This window comes from Geotrypetes seraphini, chromosome 9 (genome assembly GCF_902459505.1).
Source record: "Geotrypetes seraphini chromosome 9, aGeoSer1.1, whole genome shotgun sequence".
NCBI classification, from domain to species: Eukaryota; Metazoa; Chordata; class Amphibia; order Gymnophiona; family Dermophiidae; genus Geotrypetes; species Geotrypetes seraphini.
In genome coordinates, this window is record NC_047092.1 from 149,736,114 (window position 1) to 149,752,502 (window position 16,389).

The window sequence follows — 16,389 nt, forward strand, 5'->3', positions numbered from 1 at the left end:
TTTGTCAAAAATGAAAATCCGACGGCGCTCACTTACACTTCCTCACTCATTGGCGGTCTGTCGGGGATTGAAAGCTTCTGTAGGCGGGAAAAAATTCAAGCAAGCACATTAGGGTCACCTACATACGTGCATCATACCACGCCTCCCTAGCTTTATTTGTTTATGCAAGAAAAATTAAGGTCTGATACTTTTTGAATGGCCCTCGTACACCTCCCAGAGAACTCTGTTCCTCAGATAAGCCGCTCTTAGCTTTACCCTTCCTCTCCACTGCCAATTCCAGACTATGTTCCTTTCATCTGGCTGCCTGGAATAAATTATCTAAGTTTGTCCGCCAAGCCCCTTCCCTTCCCTTGTTTAAAAGCAGACTGAAAACCCACCTTTTTGATATAGCCTTCAATCCTTAACCCTATTCCTCTGCCCTCCCACCCAGCCAGCTGATTAATTATTCCCCTTAACTGTATCCATGACATCGTGCTTGTCTGTCTTGGCTGTTTAGATTGTAAGCTCTTTCGTGCAGGGACTATTTTCTTCCTTGTGACTCTGTACAGCGTTGCGTACATCTGGTAGCATTACAGAAATAATTAATAGTAGTTGTAAGATGCCATGAGTCCCAATATATGCATTATTTGCTGTGCCGTGATGGTTTGGTGAGTAGATGCCTGGTTGCAAAGGTGAATCAGTGTGAAGTCTCTGCTGAGGAAGGTAGGCATGAGTTTAAGTTGATTTCAGCAACGCCCCTATAAATACCAGAATCTGTGTTGGTTGGAGATGGGATTTCTTGTAGTTGACTGCAAATCCTAGAAGTTCCAATAGATGTATATTAAGTTCATTGCTATCAGAGCAGCTTGAGGTGATGCTGCCCTTATCAACCAGTTGTCCAGGAATACATGAAAGTTGTAAGAGTGGAATGTTGCAGCCACTACAACTGAACATTTTGTGAAAACTCTGGGTGTTGATGCTAGGCCAAAGGGTAGCACCCTGCATTGAAGATGTTTTGCTCTTATTTGGAAGCAAAGGTATTTAAATGGGTTGGAAGAATTGGGAAATGTGTATATGCTTCCTTTAAGTCCAGAGAGCAAAGCCAGATGTTCTTCTCTAAGAGTGGATATAAAGTGCCCAGGGATATCATGCAAACTTCTCTTTGACTAAGTACTTGTTGAGGGCTTGGAGGTCAAGGATTAGACGTAGGTCTCTGGTCTTCTTCGGTATGAGGAAATATTTGCCCCTCTGCTGAGAAGGTATTCGATGGCATTCAGCTGCAGGAGGGCCAAGAGTTCTTGTTGAAGAAGGGAGGTCTGGTGTGAGTTGAAAGAGTACTCTTTTGGAGGTTTGTTTGATGGCCTTTCACAGAGACGAAGAGCATAACCCTTTTTTATCACCTGTAAAACCCAGTTGTCTGTTGTGCTGAAAGACCAAAGGTGGTGGTAATGGGTCAATTGATCGCCGATGGGATAAGGAGAAGGTTGAGACAGAAGAATAATAACAAGGCTCTGGATGAAGGTGTCAGGAGGACCGAGCAGATTTTTGCTGGGGTTGAGATTGAGGTTTCTGTTAACGCTGCTGTCTACGGTGCTTCTGTGGAGGAGCTATGGAGGTGGAAGTTGCCTGGGTATAACGCTGTTTGTAGGATGAAGGCTGATATCAAGGGTTAAGGTAATGCCTAGGAGCCTGAAGTTTTGCAGATTTGGAAGGAAAAAGAGAAGTCATGCTTTGTTAATCTTCTGTGTGGCCTCTTTGATTTTGTCTCCAAACAATTTGTCACCAAGACAGGGAATATTCGCTAGATGGTCCTGGACATTAGAGTCTAGATCAGACACTTGCAAACAGACCTGCCAACGCATGGCAATGGATAGTGCCAAAGCCCTATCTGGCCATTAATTTTCTGGTCTCAAGCAAACTGTGGGTAGTGTTTAGAAAGTTTTCAAGATCGCCTCCAGGAATGTATGGAGGTTGTTCATATTGCTCATATTGTGATAGTTGTTTAACTAACTGCTTAAAGTAAAAGGTAGTTGTAACTGAGGATATGACTTGTTAACATAGTATTCTGGTATGGTCTGCGGCCAAACTTGTCCAATGTATGACCTTCTTTCCCTGGAAGAGTACTTGCATACATCGTGGCAGAGAGAGAGAGGCTGTAGTGGAGGTTTGTCAAAACCTGGGCATGATTGGACTCTATAAAAATAATCTAATTTTCTTGGAGCCACAGGGATAAGCATCACTCATTAAATTGTGAAATAGAAATTTCAACCAATCTTTAAGGGTTTGGTCAAAATCCAAGGCATCGAGCAACTCAGCTGTTAGTTTGGACTCAGATTCAATTTTAACTGGGAGAGCTTGCCCCATTTGATGAATAAATTGTGTGAATGATGGACTTTCTGGCAGAGTCCTCCTTCTGGGTGGTGGAAGGGAGGGATACGAAGAGATACCATAAGACTCTGTGGCAGAGAGAGTCAGAGTCAGTCCTGTTGTGAGCAGAGGTATGCCTGGAGTAGTAGTCGTTAGATTCAGAATGACTTCTATGAGAAGACCTATGACTCCGGTGCCTAGAGGAACTTCTTTCTGTATCTTGGTGTCGATTAGATGTGGAGTGAGAAGAAAAACTGTATCGCTGAGGCAAACAAGTGTGATGTCTTTGAGCTGGAATAGGCTCGGTACCAGAGTCCCTCGTAGAGTAATGCTCAGGCTGGGTCAGTACCACTGGAGCCGAGGGAGGAACAGGATCTGATTGCGCTTACAAAATAATTGCCAGCTCCCTCTAAAGATCTCTTTAATTTCCTCTATAACGGTTGTACAGTACCATAGTTGCTGTCCATACAGTTGGTACCATCAGTACTGAATGGCATCATGGCATTGGTGAACTCTATGAAGAGGCATGCCTCTGAGGAGACACCAACTGCAGAGAAGGAGAGATCTTGATTTATTGTGTTGACATTTGGCGTGCATCAACTTACTTGAAGCTTGATGTATGTGTTGAAGGTGAAGTATGAGAACATTTATTAGCACTTTTAGGAGGAGAGGAAGCTGATTTTTGGGCTGTGATGGTGATGAAGACATGGTTGATAAAGAGGACCCGAATAGTTTCTCTTGCTGCAGAAGCCTAGCTTACAAAGAGAATTTCTGGAGAGTAGAACAATGAACACAAGAGTCCATGTGATGCTGAAGACCAATATACTGAAGGCACCAGCTGTGTGGGTCAGTGATAGATCTGGCCCTGTTGCACCGAGTATACTTCTTGAACCTGCTGGCAGATTTGGATAGCGATGGAAAAATAGCAACAGCGAAGTCAAAGGACTTAAACTTACTGCACGTGAAGTAATTGAAATTCCAAAAACAGCTTGATGCTGCCGACCTGAAAAAAGGGCTGAGAGGGATCTGAAGGCTGCAAAAAAAATCCAAAAATTTTAAAAATGAAAAATTTTTGACAGAAATACTTTGAAAAGAAAAATAATGATGAAAATGACAATGAAAAGCTACGGGAAGATAGAAAAAATGAGGGAAAGATAAGTGCGCACTTGGATAACTCCAACATACAACTTCTTAGTTCTAAGGATGACTAAGAACTGATGGCCCCATGAACTGACGCCATTCAGGAAGGCACTTGTGCATGAGCAGTATGGGCAGTCTCAAGACTTCTAAAGAAGTTAAAATGACAATATAATTTTACACTATCTGTTCTATGCTCCATGGATGATGTCACCTATCTGTAAGAATATGCTGCCTGCTTGTCCTAGGATAATTTTTCCTTGCAGCTAGCAATGCACATTTTTTTATTGTACTGCCTTGTTGCAATCCCTCCAGCTGCCAGAAATATGCACTATATTCCTGGGAATTTAAAGGTACAGGTAACTTGTGTCTCTGTACTTCATCAATGTTGTAAAGCATAACCTCAATCAAGATAAAGGCCTCTCAGCCATGCAAATTTAACAGCTATCGTCAGAACAGAAGGCAAATACAAAAAAACAGTAGCTTTGTCACTATTAAACTCAATTAGAGCTCAAGATAGCTGATTTCCAATTTACAGTGAAATTGTTAAAATGTCACCTTTGTCTAACTATATTAATGAAATGTACACTGGTTAGTTTGCAATATGCACAAAATTAACGCTTTAGTGGTCTTACATGTGATTTGTCCTTTTCCAATCTTTTCTTCTGTCTGACAATGTCTTCAAGATGATACACAGATTTTGCTACTACAGGATCAATGTTAAGCAAGTCATGAGAAGCTAGAGAGGATTCCTGTCGCAACATCCATTTGTAAAAAGGAAGGCCAAGAGGAAGGTCCACCTATAAAGCAAGTAACTTTCTTGAATAAGAATATGAAACAATAATTTCCATGTTATTTATTTATAAAAGCTTATATACTGCCAACTTAATAAAAATCACGTAGGTGGTTTAATGAGGTAGGGAAAATAAATTTTCAACACCTATCAGATTTTTGCACCATGCCACACCAGTTTGCAGTTATCAACCAATATCCTCGTAGGTTGAGGAAATATCTTAATAGTGAAACCAGGATATGTATGAAATGTCAGCACTATGAATACACAACTCTGTACGACTCCTGGTTCCAGATATGAAACTAATTAAAATTGGTGAACTTAAATCAGGGGTCTTAAATTATGAAACCTGACAACTGTATAACATCTGGGTTTCTAGGATATCCCTAATGAATATGAAAGAAAGAAATCTGCAATACCATTGGGGCTATGGGCATATATATATCCCATATACAGATTCACAATATATATCCTGAAAACTCAACTGATTTCCATTCCTTGAGCACTGGAACTAGAGACCCCTGATCTAAATGACTGTATGATGATTCTTACCAATCTGAAATCCATAATCGCCTTAGCCATTAGTTTGCCCAGAAAGCGAAACTTCATTTTTACTTTTGCAATGTGAGCTGGTTTAGCTGTTCTACCAAAAGGAAGAGCAAACAATCCTTGGAGATTATGAATATACTTGGTCCCTTCTTGATTCCCTGTTGAAAACAAATTTATATAAGCAGGTTGTCTGTTTTAAGTTTTTTATTCATTTTTCATATAACAAGTGTATCACATAAATTTATACAATTTCATTGAGTACACACTTGATATTCCTTCATGCATCACTGTAAATACAACGTATCATCATATAATCCTTTACTATAATATTGAAAAAGTATATAGTACTTAATAAGTATACCAACTATTACTCAAATTATAAACCCATCCCCTCCCCTTCCTTTGAAAATTGCATACAATACAACAAGATATAATGATAAATTATTTATATTATGAGATGAATAAAATAAACCCACCCACATCCCCTCTTTATCAAATATCTTATTATGGGAAAATTGTATCATTCATTGCAAAAGTCTGTTAATGGTCCCCAAATCTTCTTAAACTTATCAATATAACCTCTTTGTGTTGCAAATGTACACTCCATTTTATATATATGGCATACTGAATTCCACCAGAAGTTATAATTTAACCTGTCATAATTTTTCCAATTGTATGTTATTTGTTGAACTGCTACTCCAGTTAATATAAATAAAAGTTTGTTATTATTTGAAGAAATTTGACTTTGTGCTCTCATTATAAATCTCTCTTATAAGCAGGTTGTCTAATGTCAACATGGATCTTCTGAAAATAGTATGCAAGTTGAAGATTTTTTCATTATATTACTATAAATAACTTATCATTGCATAGATTATATAGCTTCTTAACCTAAATAAGAAGTTCCCATACTATGAATGAAGATCCCAAATGGGGTCAGATTAGTGGATGGGTTCACAAAAAGAGGGTGTTTCCTCTTCATTCTGGACCTCCACTGTGACCTATTTTTTAGTAGTGGCAGTCAACATAGGGTATGAATCACTGAACATTCACAGGTCCTGCCCCTCCTGTGTAGGCTTCCTTCTTATCAATATGCTTTTACAGATCTTGTTTCTGGATCTGTAAAAGCATATTGATAAAAAGGGCCCTGTGCAGATTTCTACTACTGTTGCTATAACCACCTTGATGCTGTGCATAAATGGGGGAATAAGCAGGAAATGGGGGTCTAAAAGCATGTTTTCATCATCATCTGGGACCAGTGTGTTAAAATGGGATTACATTGAAAAAAGTTTGGGAAGCACTGACCTAAACCTTTACACATGTATAAAAGCCCTGTTTCTAAATTGAGAAAAGTACAATTCCAGCTCCCTCACTGCAAAGAGCCAGGATATAACTAAATATTAAATTCTTACCTTTGCTAACAATCTTTCTTGTAAATCTATGCTCTATTCCTGGACAAGTGGGTTATGCATCTTATGTTCTTATGTCAGGAGACTGCTTGTATGAAGCCTAATTTACATAATTTTTTCAGACCCTCCCCTCTTACCTCAGCACTGCCCACAGAGGACAAGATGAACTAAACATGGTCACTAAGACCACGCAAGTTGATGTTGGTTGATTTTTGGTCAATTGTGGAACAGTGATCAATGTTTCAACAAGTTTCCACGCAAATGATTTGCATGGAGGTTCGCAGTAATTCTGACCAACCAGTTGTCTGAAAGCGACTTTGACACATGCGTGGAGCTGATTTGGGGAAGCACAAACAGCTGAGTGGCAGGGGAAGCCTCAAAGCAGTCTCCTGTCACTCAGCTGTTAGGAGGCTTTTTCTTTTTTAATGGCACAGATGTTGTGCATGTGTTACACACGCACAGTATCTGCCCCATTAAAGAAAAAAAAAAAGACATCTAAAACTAGCAAGAGGGATGCCCACTCAGTCCTGCCACTGGATGCACCCTCCCCCCCCCCACCCGAACAGCACAGTTACTTACTTTTACAGGTGTTATCCAGGGACAGCAGGCAGATATTCTCACATATGGATGACATTATCCACGGAGCCCGGTATGGATAGTGGTAAAGTATACTGTCACTTTAAGCTTTTAGCAAAGCTTTGAGACTGCCCGCACCGCATGAGTGCCTTCCCTCCAGGTCGTGAGTTCCATGCCCGAGTGAAGAAGTCAACTAGGGGAGGTGGGCGGGTTGTGAGAATATCTGCCTGCTGTCCCGGGATAACACCTGTTATCCAGGGACAGTAACTGTGCTTTATCCTTAGACAAGCAGGCAACATATTCCATGTGGGACTCACTAGTTTTAGTAAAGGGATGGAGGGACAGTTGGCCTTTAATGAAACAAACACTTGTTGCCTTGCAAGAAAATCAATACACTGTCAGATAAGAGTAGGCAGTGGCAAGGGAAGAAAATTAAATAAAGGGTAAGCCAAAGAACCCCGTTCTCAATAAGAGGAAAAATGGAAGAACCTAGGGAAAAATATACATATGGAGGATGTAAAATAAAAGACAACTTAATAGTGGCAGAGCAATCCAAGCATAGGCGAGGAAGACACCATAAAGATTCAAGAAGAAAAGAATCAATGGATAATAGCAAATGTACGTATATGGACGACAGTCCAAAAAGAACAGCGGAAACCAGTCGTGTCTCAGATAGACACAGATGGGTAGTGAAAGGAAATTTTGCCATGAAAATGAAACCATGGCTTTCGTTGACTAGAATAGTTTTATAGCTAAAAAGGAATAAAAACCCTAGTAAGAAGAGAAAGTCATTACTATATATAGAGTAAAGAATCTAAATGGAAACAGTAGTGGACTGGGGCAAAGCCACATGATAAAAATGCAGCCATTAAGCCATGGTATGTCATAAAGAAAGAATAGAGTCAGTGCAAGGATAGTAAAAGAGAAGTAGTACTTCCCAAGAGATATGTTGGAAAAAAGGGAAACCAGCAAAGATCAAGTTTCAAGTTTATTAGTTATTTGATTAATCGCCTATCACAATTACTAAGATGTTTTGTAATGTTAGAAATAATGAACAGAGAATGGAAATGTTGGATATCCTCTTAGGGAAGGAAAACAAGAGGGATATGTAAATTTATACACAGAAAATTAACCTCATCTGCTACCGAAAATAGGAGAGTAGTAAGCTCAGAAACTTGAGGATCAAGTAAGAGATTAGGACTGTTTCCTAATTAAAGGAAGGAATGGTGGAAAGAAAAGCTACCATGAATCTGGTCGTGAATAGAGAAATGCAGCAAGAAAAAAACACTTGTACAAATGGAAGTGAACTGCAGAATGATTGGAGGGCAGTTCCAGTTTCCTCTCATTTTTTTTAACATTAGAAAAAAAATGAACTAGACAGTAAAGGCAAAGCCTTTTTCAGATGACTCATGTGTCCTGCAATTTGAGTTGGATGCTTGTTACCAAATGATTAGAATTTACCCCTGAGCCAAGAAATAGCAACATAGAGTTGAGGCTGAGGATAATAGAAATGTAAAGAGGCCATGTGCCTGTGAGTTGCTTCATGGGTCTTTATTTAGAAGCAAGAGGAGTAGTCAGGGCTACAAAAAAAGAAGGTGGGGCCAAAGTAATAGAGAGAAATAGAGAATCGTGCAACCACACACACACACACACACAGAGAATAGAAAAAGACAAAGGCATATCCCAGCATAAATATTGGAACAATACCAAATGTAGAAAAAGGGAAGTTGATGAGATCCAAACTGGATTTTGAAAGATATGAGTGCAAACTTGTTTATGGTGCAGTGTACTAGCTAGCAGGGAACTCTTCCAAGTCTAGAATGGGCGAGGAAAGGTTCAAGAAAAGGTCTAAAATTTTAAAGGTAGATCCAAGTGAAGGCAGAGAAAAGCCAGAAAGGAAAAAACATCCTAAATAGGATATATAGTGGCCTCCTCCTCTCCTAAAACCACTCCCAATCTTCCAAGTTCTTTAGAATAAAGAAGTAGAGGGAGATGAACGATAATGTTGACAGTGTCCTTTTGATATAGAAAATGGGCAGTAAGGTAAAATATTGCAAAAGAAATATTGTGAGAATCTCCTGGAGTACTGTATTAGCATTGATGGTACAGTGGGAGATATTCTGTGTTGAAGAACCTGGTGATCCTGCTCAGGGAACATCTTCAGTGAGCTGGTATTCTCCATCTTCAAGGACTCAGCTGAGAATGTGGAAAAAACAGACAGTCAAGGAAAAAAGAGAAGATCCACCAATAGTGGATGCTTTGTGAAAAATTGTGGGAGCCAATCCAATTTAGCAGGCTCTACCATCTAGATTGGAATGGATCCCTCCGCTAGAGTCCTGGTAATATAAGAAATAGAGTTGATAAGATGGGTGGGACAGATGATCCATCCTATCTTTTGATGGCGTTAGTATGAAAGTGTGTGTAGTGATAACAGAAGAGTCGTTTCAAACTGAATAGATGCTATGGTTCCTGCAGAATAGCCCTGTTTACTGCATTGTTATACTGGACAAAGAAGGGGATCCCATCTTGCAGGCTCTACATCCATGGTGGATCCCTCAAGTAGTTCTCAGTGATGCTGTTAATACGAGTATGCACAGCGGAGAACTATGTGGAAAGGCGATGATCCAGTGCAGTGGTAAGATTAGTAGCCACAGCTGGAAGTCAGGAAACTCTCAAGTGAATCATGCTGAGAGTACAGAGAGAGGGGTCTCCCGGTTCTTAAAAGCACATCCTTAAAAGTATAAAAGCAACTAAAAAAGTTTCAAGTTTATTAATTTCTTGATATATCGTCCAAACATATCTAAACAGTTTACAATAAAAGTAGTTATAAAAATAAATTAAAACTTTTTTTGTAAAAATTAAAAGTGGTTTGTAGACAATACATAACTAACATGAACCAATGGGAGGAGGGAAGGGGAATACATTGTTACATTTAGCAAAGAATAAAAAGAGGAATGGGTAAGGGGAAAACACAATTGGAAGGAAAAGGGTTGGTTGTTCTCAAATGAAGTGTTAATTCTCACATATTGAATGCATCCTTGAATAGAAATGTTTTAAGTTGAGATCTGGATCTTGTCAGGGAAGTCTCTTGCTGGAGGTCTTGGGGCATTGCATTCCAAAGTGAAGAAGCCATGACTAAAAAGCTCGATTTTCGTTTTGTATCATATACAATCTGGTGGATGGAGGGGATTATTAGTAAATTTGGGGGGTTAGATCTAAGTGTTCTTAATGGTGTGTATAGCATAAGGATTTTATTGATAAAAACTGGAGTGTGTTCAAGTCTGTTTTTAAAGGTGGCGAGTTAATATTTTATAGGTTATTCTGTTTTAAATTCTTTATTCATTTTTACATCTTACAAGTGCGTTAGAAAATAACATTTGAACACATACAATATCACTTGATTGTCTATCCTAATCAATTTATATTAATAATATTTAAACCCTCCCATCCCTATTATTTCTTATGTAATTCTATATATCATGTAATATATTATATATAGTCTATTCTATTAAACTAAACATTAATACAAGATAAGAAATTCCTCCCCATTCCACACTTTGTAATTATACCAATAAGGGAAAAATGAAATTTACTCATTACAATAATCTAATAATGGTCCCCAAACCTCCTGAAATTTATTAAAATTTCCTTTCTGTATGGCTAACATTCTTTCCATCTTATATATATATATATATATATATATATATATATATATAAGACACAGAATTCTACCAGAAGCTGTAATTTAATCTACTCCAATTTTTCCAATTAAATGTAATCTGTTGAATGGCGACTCCTGTCATAATAAGTAATAGCTTATTATTTTTTGAAGAAATTTGACTTTTCTTCCTCATTGACATTCCAAATAATATAGTATCATATGATAGAGCCACCGGATTTTCTAATAAACAATTTATTTGGCTCCAAATAGATTTCCAAAAAGCCAAAATGAATGGACAATAGAATAATAGATGATCTAAAGTCCCTGCTTCGAGATTACAATGCCAACATCTATTAGACTTAGAGCTATCTAATTTTTGTAAACGAACAGGGGTCCAGAAAGCTCTATGTAAAAGAAAAAAACAAGTTTGTCTCATAGATGCCAACATTGTACATCTCATCCTCCAAGATCAAATTCGTGGCCATTGAGATGCAGTAATTTGATGCTTTATCTCAATGCTCCAAATATCTCTAAGACCAGTCTTTGGTTTTTTATTCTTAAATCCAGCTATCAATTTATACCATTGTGCGACTTGGTGTCCCAAGAAGTCCACCTGAAAGCATAAGAACTCTAAGCTATATTGAATATTAAGATTTTTCCATTCAGGGAACCTCGCTTGAATGGCCTGCTTCAGTTGCAACCATCTAAAACTTTGTGATTTCTCAAGACCAAATTTATGTTGCAACTGTGAAAAATCAAGCAGTTTACCATTAGATATAACATCGTCTAGAGTTCATATACCTGCCATCTCCCAATGCTTCCAGATGACCTTAAATCTGCCAATTTGAATCTTGGAGTTAAGCCATATTGTTTGATTTGTTGATTTATGTATTGGACTAGGTGTTAAATTATTTACAAATCGTAAAGTTTTTGATGTATCAACTAATATTCTGTTTTCTTTGTATATCCTAGGCATCTTGATAAAAAGAACATGGTTTAATTTCAGAGGAAAAATGAGTCGCCACTCTAATCACAACCAATCTGGAATATTTTCAATGGGCTCTGGGAGGACCCAATACATACCTTGGTGCAAAATATAGGTTTGATGATACCTATAAAAATTGGGAAAATTTACCCCTCCCTCAGTAATTGGCTTTTGTAAAGACACTAAAGCAATTCTAGCCATTTTCCCCAGCCAAATACATTTTGTAAGAATACTATTTAACTTTTTGTAAAAAGACCCCTGAAAAAAAACTGGTATCATACCCATTTGGTAATAAACCACAGGCAAAATCATCATTTTATAGGTTATTCAATGAGGGATAGACAGACAATGAGCATCTCAGAGAAGGGGAGTTAAATGGTCAATTTTTTGGGATTTATATATGAGTTTTATTGCTGTGTTTTGAAGAATTTGTAACTGACGAATTTCTTTCTGTGTTACACCTACTGCACTTATTTACTTGTGGTGAGTTTATTGTCTAAGATTATCCCCAATAGCTTTATCTTAGTTTCCATGTGTATAAGAATGGATTCAATGCAGATAGGAATGATTAAGTCTTCCTTATTGGTGCTTGGAAATAGATTTACCCTTTCTTTATTTGGATGTTTAAGATCTATAGGAGGTCCATTGTAATCCAAGGCATCAAGGAGGACTGCTCTGGGCTTTTGTACCATCTGCCTGATATAGTTAGGAAAAATAAGAAGGACCTGGATATGAAGGGATTCCATAGGATTCTGGAGCAGATAATGTAGGTTCACACTCAGCATCGGTAATGTGAAGACAGGTCAGAACTAACATCCGGTACCTCAGGAGATTCTGGATTGAGAAGGGTCGAGAAGGACTGTTTGAATGATGGTAGCACCGGACTGATGTATGAAATCTCGATGCTCATCAATGCTTCGATGAAGAGACTAGAGTCGGTACCTTCAGGCCTTTAAGTGCCATGTTCAGCATGGGCTGGTACCAAGGGATTAAATCAGGGGTGTCCAACCTGCAGCCCGAGGGCAGCATGCGGCCCCGTGAAGTATTTTCTGCAGCCCTGGTCGAAGACAATGCAGTGTTTTCCTCTGCTGCCCCTGGGTGTTTACCGTCTTGCCAGCTCCCTCCTCTGTCTTGCTGCAGTGTTTGCGCGGCCCCAGAAACATTTTTTTTCGGCCAATGCGGCTCAGGGAAGCCAAAAGGTTGGACACCCCTGGATTAGATGATAGCATCGGTGCAGCTTGCAACTTGAAAATGTCGATCGATATCCTCCTGAAGAACTCCTTCAGTTGATCTAAGAAGTGGACCGGTACCGTTGGCTTATCCATCGGTACCGTCGATGCTGTCGAGGCTAACTCAATGCATCACATAGTCTTCTGACATTGAATAAAGTGAAGAGATGTACCAGTATCATATGACCTATAGTTGGTACCATATGTGCAGCAGGGTGTCAGAGCACTGATACCTGAAGAGGTAGTATGCTTCAGAATCGACAGCATTGATGAAAGGCAAGCAGCGAAAGACTCGATGCTGGAAATGCCCACGTTGATGGGGAAGATTTTGATGTATGAAGAGGATGCACCAGTATGGGAAACTGCTTTCTGGTACTGAAGGTGCAGCAGGTGTCGAAGTGTGGTTGATTCAATAGGTTATGCGCTTCAGAAATGACAGCCTGCATCGTAGAATGATTGCGCCATTCAGAGGCATACATCAAAAGACTCGATGTTAGATATGCCATGACACTAGTCGATATCGATGTCCACCAATACCGACAGGAATCCGTACCACAGAAAAATCCAAGCTGCTGGAAATCCGACTCCAGGCCTACGTTTTCCTAAAAGAAAATATATATATGGAGAAAAAGAAATACAGTAGGCAGTTTGTTTTTCCCTTTTTTTTAAGCCCCAGACTCAGAACCAGCAGGAGAGGACGATATTGAGATGGAGTAAAAAGGCAGCTGAAAAGCAGTCAGTGATGTCGGCAGGGCTAAGGCTTTAAAACAGCCAAAAGGCCCATTCACTGAAACTTATTTTGTTATAAAAAAATAAGATGAAAAGAAAAATAAGGAACAAGGAAGTAAAATAAGAGTAAAATATGAAGAAAATTGAAGCAGGAAGGCAACTCATGGGAAGGCACTTGTACATGTACAGCGCAGGCAGTCACGAAGCTTTGCTAAAAGCTTAAAGTGACAGTACACTTTACCACTACCTGTACCAAGCTCTGTGGATGATGTCACCCACATGTGAGAATATGCTGCCTCTTTGTCTAAGGATAACGCTCCTGTACCTTGAAATTAGTTGACAGCAGATGGGTTGCGCAGTCCCTCCTGCTTCTCAGGCACACCAATGCAAAATGATGGTCCTTTCCCTTCCTGGTGCCACGGAGAAATGCCTAAGGCCCTGATTGGGTCAGAGGGAGGGGCCTTAAGCATCTGAGCCAGTCTGGGCCTTAGGCCCCTCCCAGTTCATCCCAGGAAGCATCGGGAAGGGAAAGGCCCGCCATTTTGCATTGGCGGGCCTAAGGTGTAGGAGGGACAGGGTATCTCTCCTGCTGGCAACTAATTTCAAGGTATAGGGAGGTTCGGGATATGTGGAGGGGTTTGGGGGGGGAGGGGGTGGCAGGAGGGAGTAGTCATCCCTCCTGCCAATTTTTTTAATGAAGGACAGCAGGGAAAGGAGGGGTCGGTTGGGGGGAACCTGGTGGGGGGATTACGTTTGGACCGGGGGGGGGTAGCACCGTGGCAGGAGGGAGTGGGCATCTTTCCTGCCTCTTCTGGTACCGGGGTTGTTAGAAATGGGGGGGAGGGGAAATGGTGGTGGCATAGTAGGCCTTTTTTTTTTTTTTTTACTGAGCAAATCTGTCAGATCTGTCGGCTTTTCAGATCCTATTTTGGCATGCAAAGTTAGAGCATCAGTCGGATGGCAGTTTTTAATATTAATGCCCTCATTTGCATACCAGAATCAAAGAATGAGCGATCATATGGAAAACCACTTGGTGAGCCGATTTGTGCATCAGGTTGGAAAATAAGATTAGTCGCTAAACCAGTCAAACCGGTTTAGCGACAATCGTAAGACGATCAGAGACTTTAGTGCATCTAGCCCTGAGTTCCAGTTCAGGCAAAAGCAGCCAGCCACATCTGTAGAGGGCACAACAAAAGGAGGGGTACAGGGAAACTCCCCAACAAATAAGTCTAGTTCTGCTCAGAACATGACATTTCATAACAATCAAACAATTGAAACAAGTTATCGAACAGTATAAACCTTAAAGAAAACTGTGCTATAAAGAGATACAGCCTGCACCAACAGAGGGTGATGCCCCAGCTAGGAACCCCCAAAGCAAAGTGCTTAATGTGTTAGGATGGTACTCTTAGAAAAGCTGTCAAGAAACTAAAAGTTCAGCATACCAGTACGTATTAAAGCAGACTATCGTAAAACAGCAACTCCCAGGGCAGATTCCAGGAATAGAGCGTGGATTTATAAGAAAGAAGATAAGCAAATATAAGAACCTAGGCCTAGATGCACAAAAGTCAGTCGGTATTACTGACTGGATTGCTGTTGGCTGATTCCCCAACATTGATCAATGCACAAACAAGTTTGCATGCAAATGATTTGCATGGAGGTGCAAATCATTTTCATGCAAACGTGACCAATTCAATCGCACACTGAGCGATTTACACATGCGCAAAACCCTAGCAGCAGTGACAGGAAAGCAGCCTCCTGTCACTGCTGTTAGTGTTTCTGGTTTTGTCTTGTAATGGCAAAGATGTTGTGCTGTGTTAAACACAACCTCTCCCATTAAAAAAACAAAAACAAAATCCAACACCATGCCCTCCTGCCCTGCACCGGCACCATGAGCCACCATACACACACCCCGACCCGCCATCCACCCCCCCAACCCGCCAACCCACAGCAAAATGGCAGGAGGGATGCCCACTTCCTCCTGCCATGAAAGAACCCATTTCCTCTCCTCACCTCCCCCAAAAAAGGCAGGAGGAATACCCGCTCCCTCCTGCCACGAAGAGACCCGCTCCTCCCCGTCCGAAAAAAAGGCAGGAGGGATGCCACTCCTTCCTGCCATGAAGACGCCCATTCCACCTTCAGGCCTCCCTGCCCCCGTACCTTAAAAGTTGGGCGCAGGAGGTGCAGGAGGTACTGAAAACACCTCTTGCTCTTCCTCCTTTGACAATAACACTAGGCCTTAGGACCCTCCCCGGTGCATTATGTGATGCACGGGGAAGGGCCCAAGGCCCTTATTGGCTCAGGTTTAGAAAAGGTTTGGATAATTTCCTAAAAGAGAAGTCCATAGGCCATTATTGAGATGGCTTGGGATACTCCACTACTTATTCCTAGGATAGGCAGCATAAAAACTGTTTACTACTTGGGATCTAGCTAGGTACTTGACACCTGGGTTGGCCACTGTTGGAAGCAGGATATTGAGCTTGATGGACCTTTGGTCTGTCCCAAACTGGCAATTCTTATGTTCAGGATTCAAGAAAATCTAGAAGCTATTTGGATTCAAAAACTCTCTTAAAATACAGAATCTGGACATAGAAGTGGTTTATGAGTAGAGATACTGACATGTACAGATCAAAAAGTATAAGATTAGAGAATGATACGGGGACATATTTTTTCCTGTCCCCACAGGTACTCAATTTTCCCGTCCCATCCCCGTGAGTTTTGCCGCTGTTCCTTTAAGATCTGCCTTAACTGCACAAACCTCGAACACTTATGATTTTAAAGTGTTTGAGGCTTGTGCAGATGACAATGGAGCTTGCAGGAATAGGGCAGGGACAGGAAAAGAACTCGCCAGGACAGGATGGGAAAATGAGTTACCGCAGGGATGGGGAGAAATTTGTCCTGTGTCATTCTCTATGTAAGATGTATGTTAGACCACTTTTCTGATTACAGTGCCTTAGCAAGGTATCTAATAAGAGAACTTA

General features: G+C 40.4%; 1 protein-coding gene across 10 annotated transcripts in view; it reads right to left on the reverse strand.

Annotated features, from left to right (window-relative positions):
* TRIP12 (thyroid hormone receptor interactor 12) overlaps positions 1 to 16,389 on the reverse strand; it is a 448,602-nt gene that overhangs the window by 29,255 nt on the left and 402,958 nt on the right. For all 10 annotated transcript variants that reach the window (XM_033958326.1, XM_033958328.1, XM_033958334.1 and 7 more), the window contains exons 38-39: positions 4,829 to 4,983; positions 4,119 to 4,283 (exon numbers count right to left, since the gene is read on the reverse strand). In XM_033958326.1, coding sequence (XP_033814217.1) covers positions 4,119 to 4,283; positions 4,829 to 4,983 — 320 coding nt within the window. The remainder of the gene's footprint in view (positions 1 to 4,118; positions 4,284 to 4,828; positions 4,984 to 16,389) is intronic.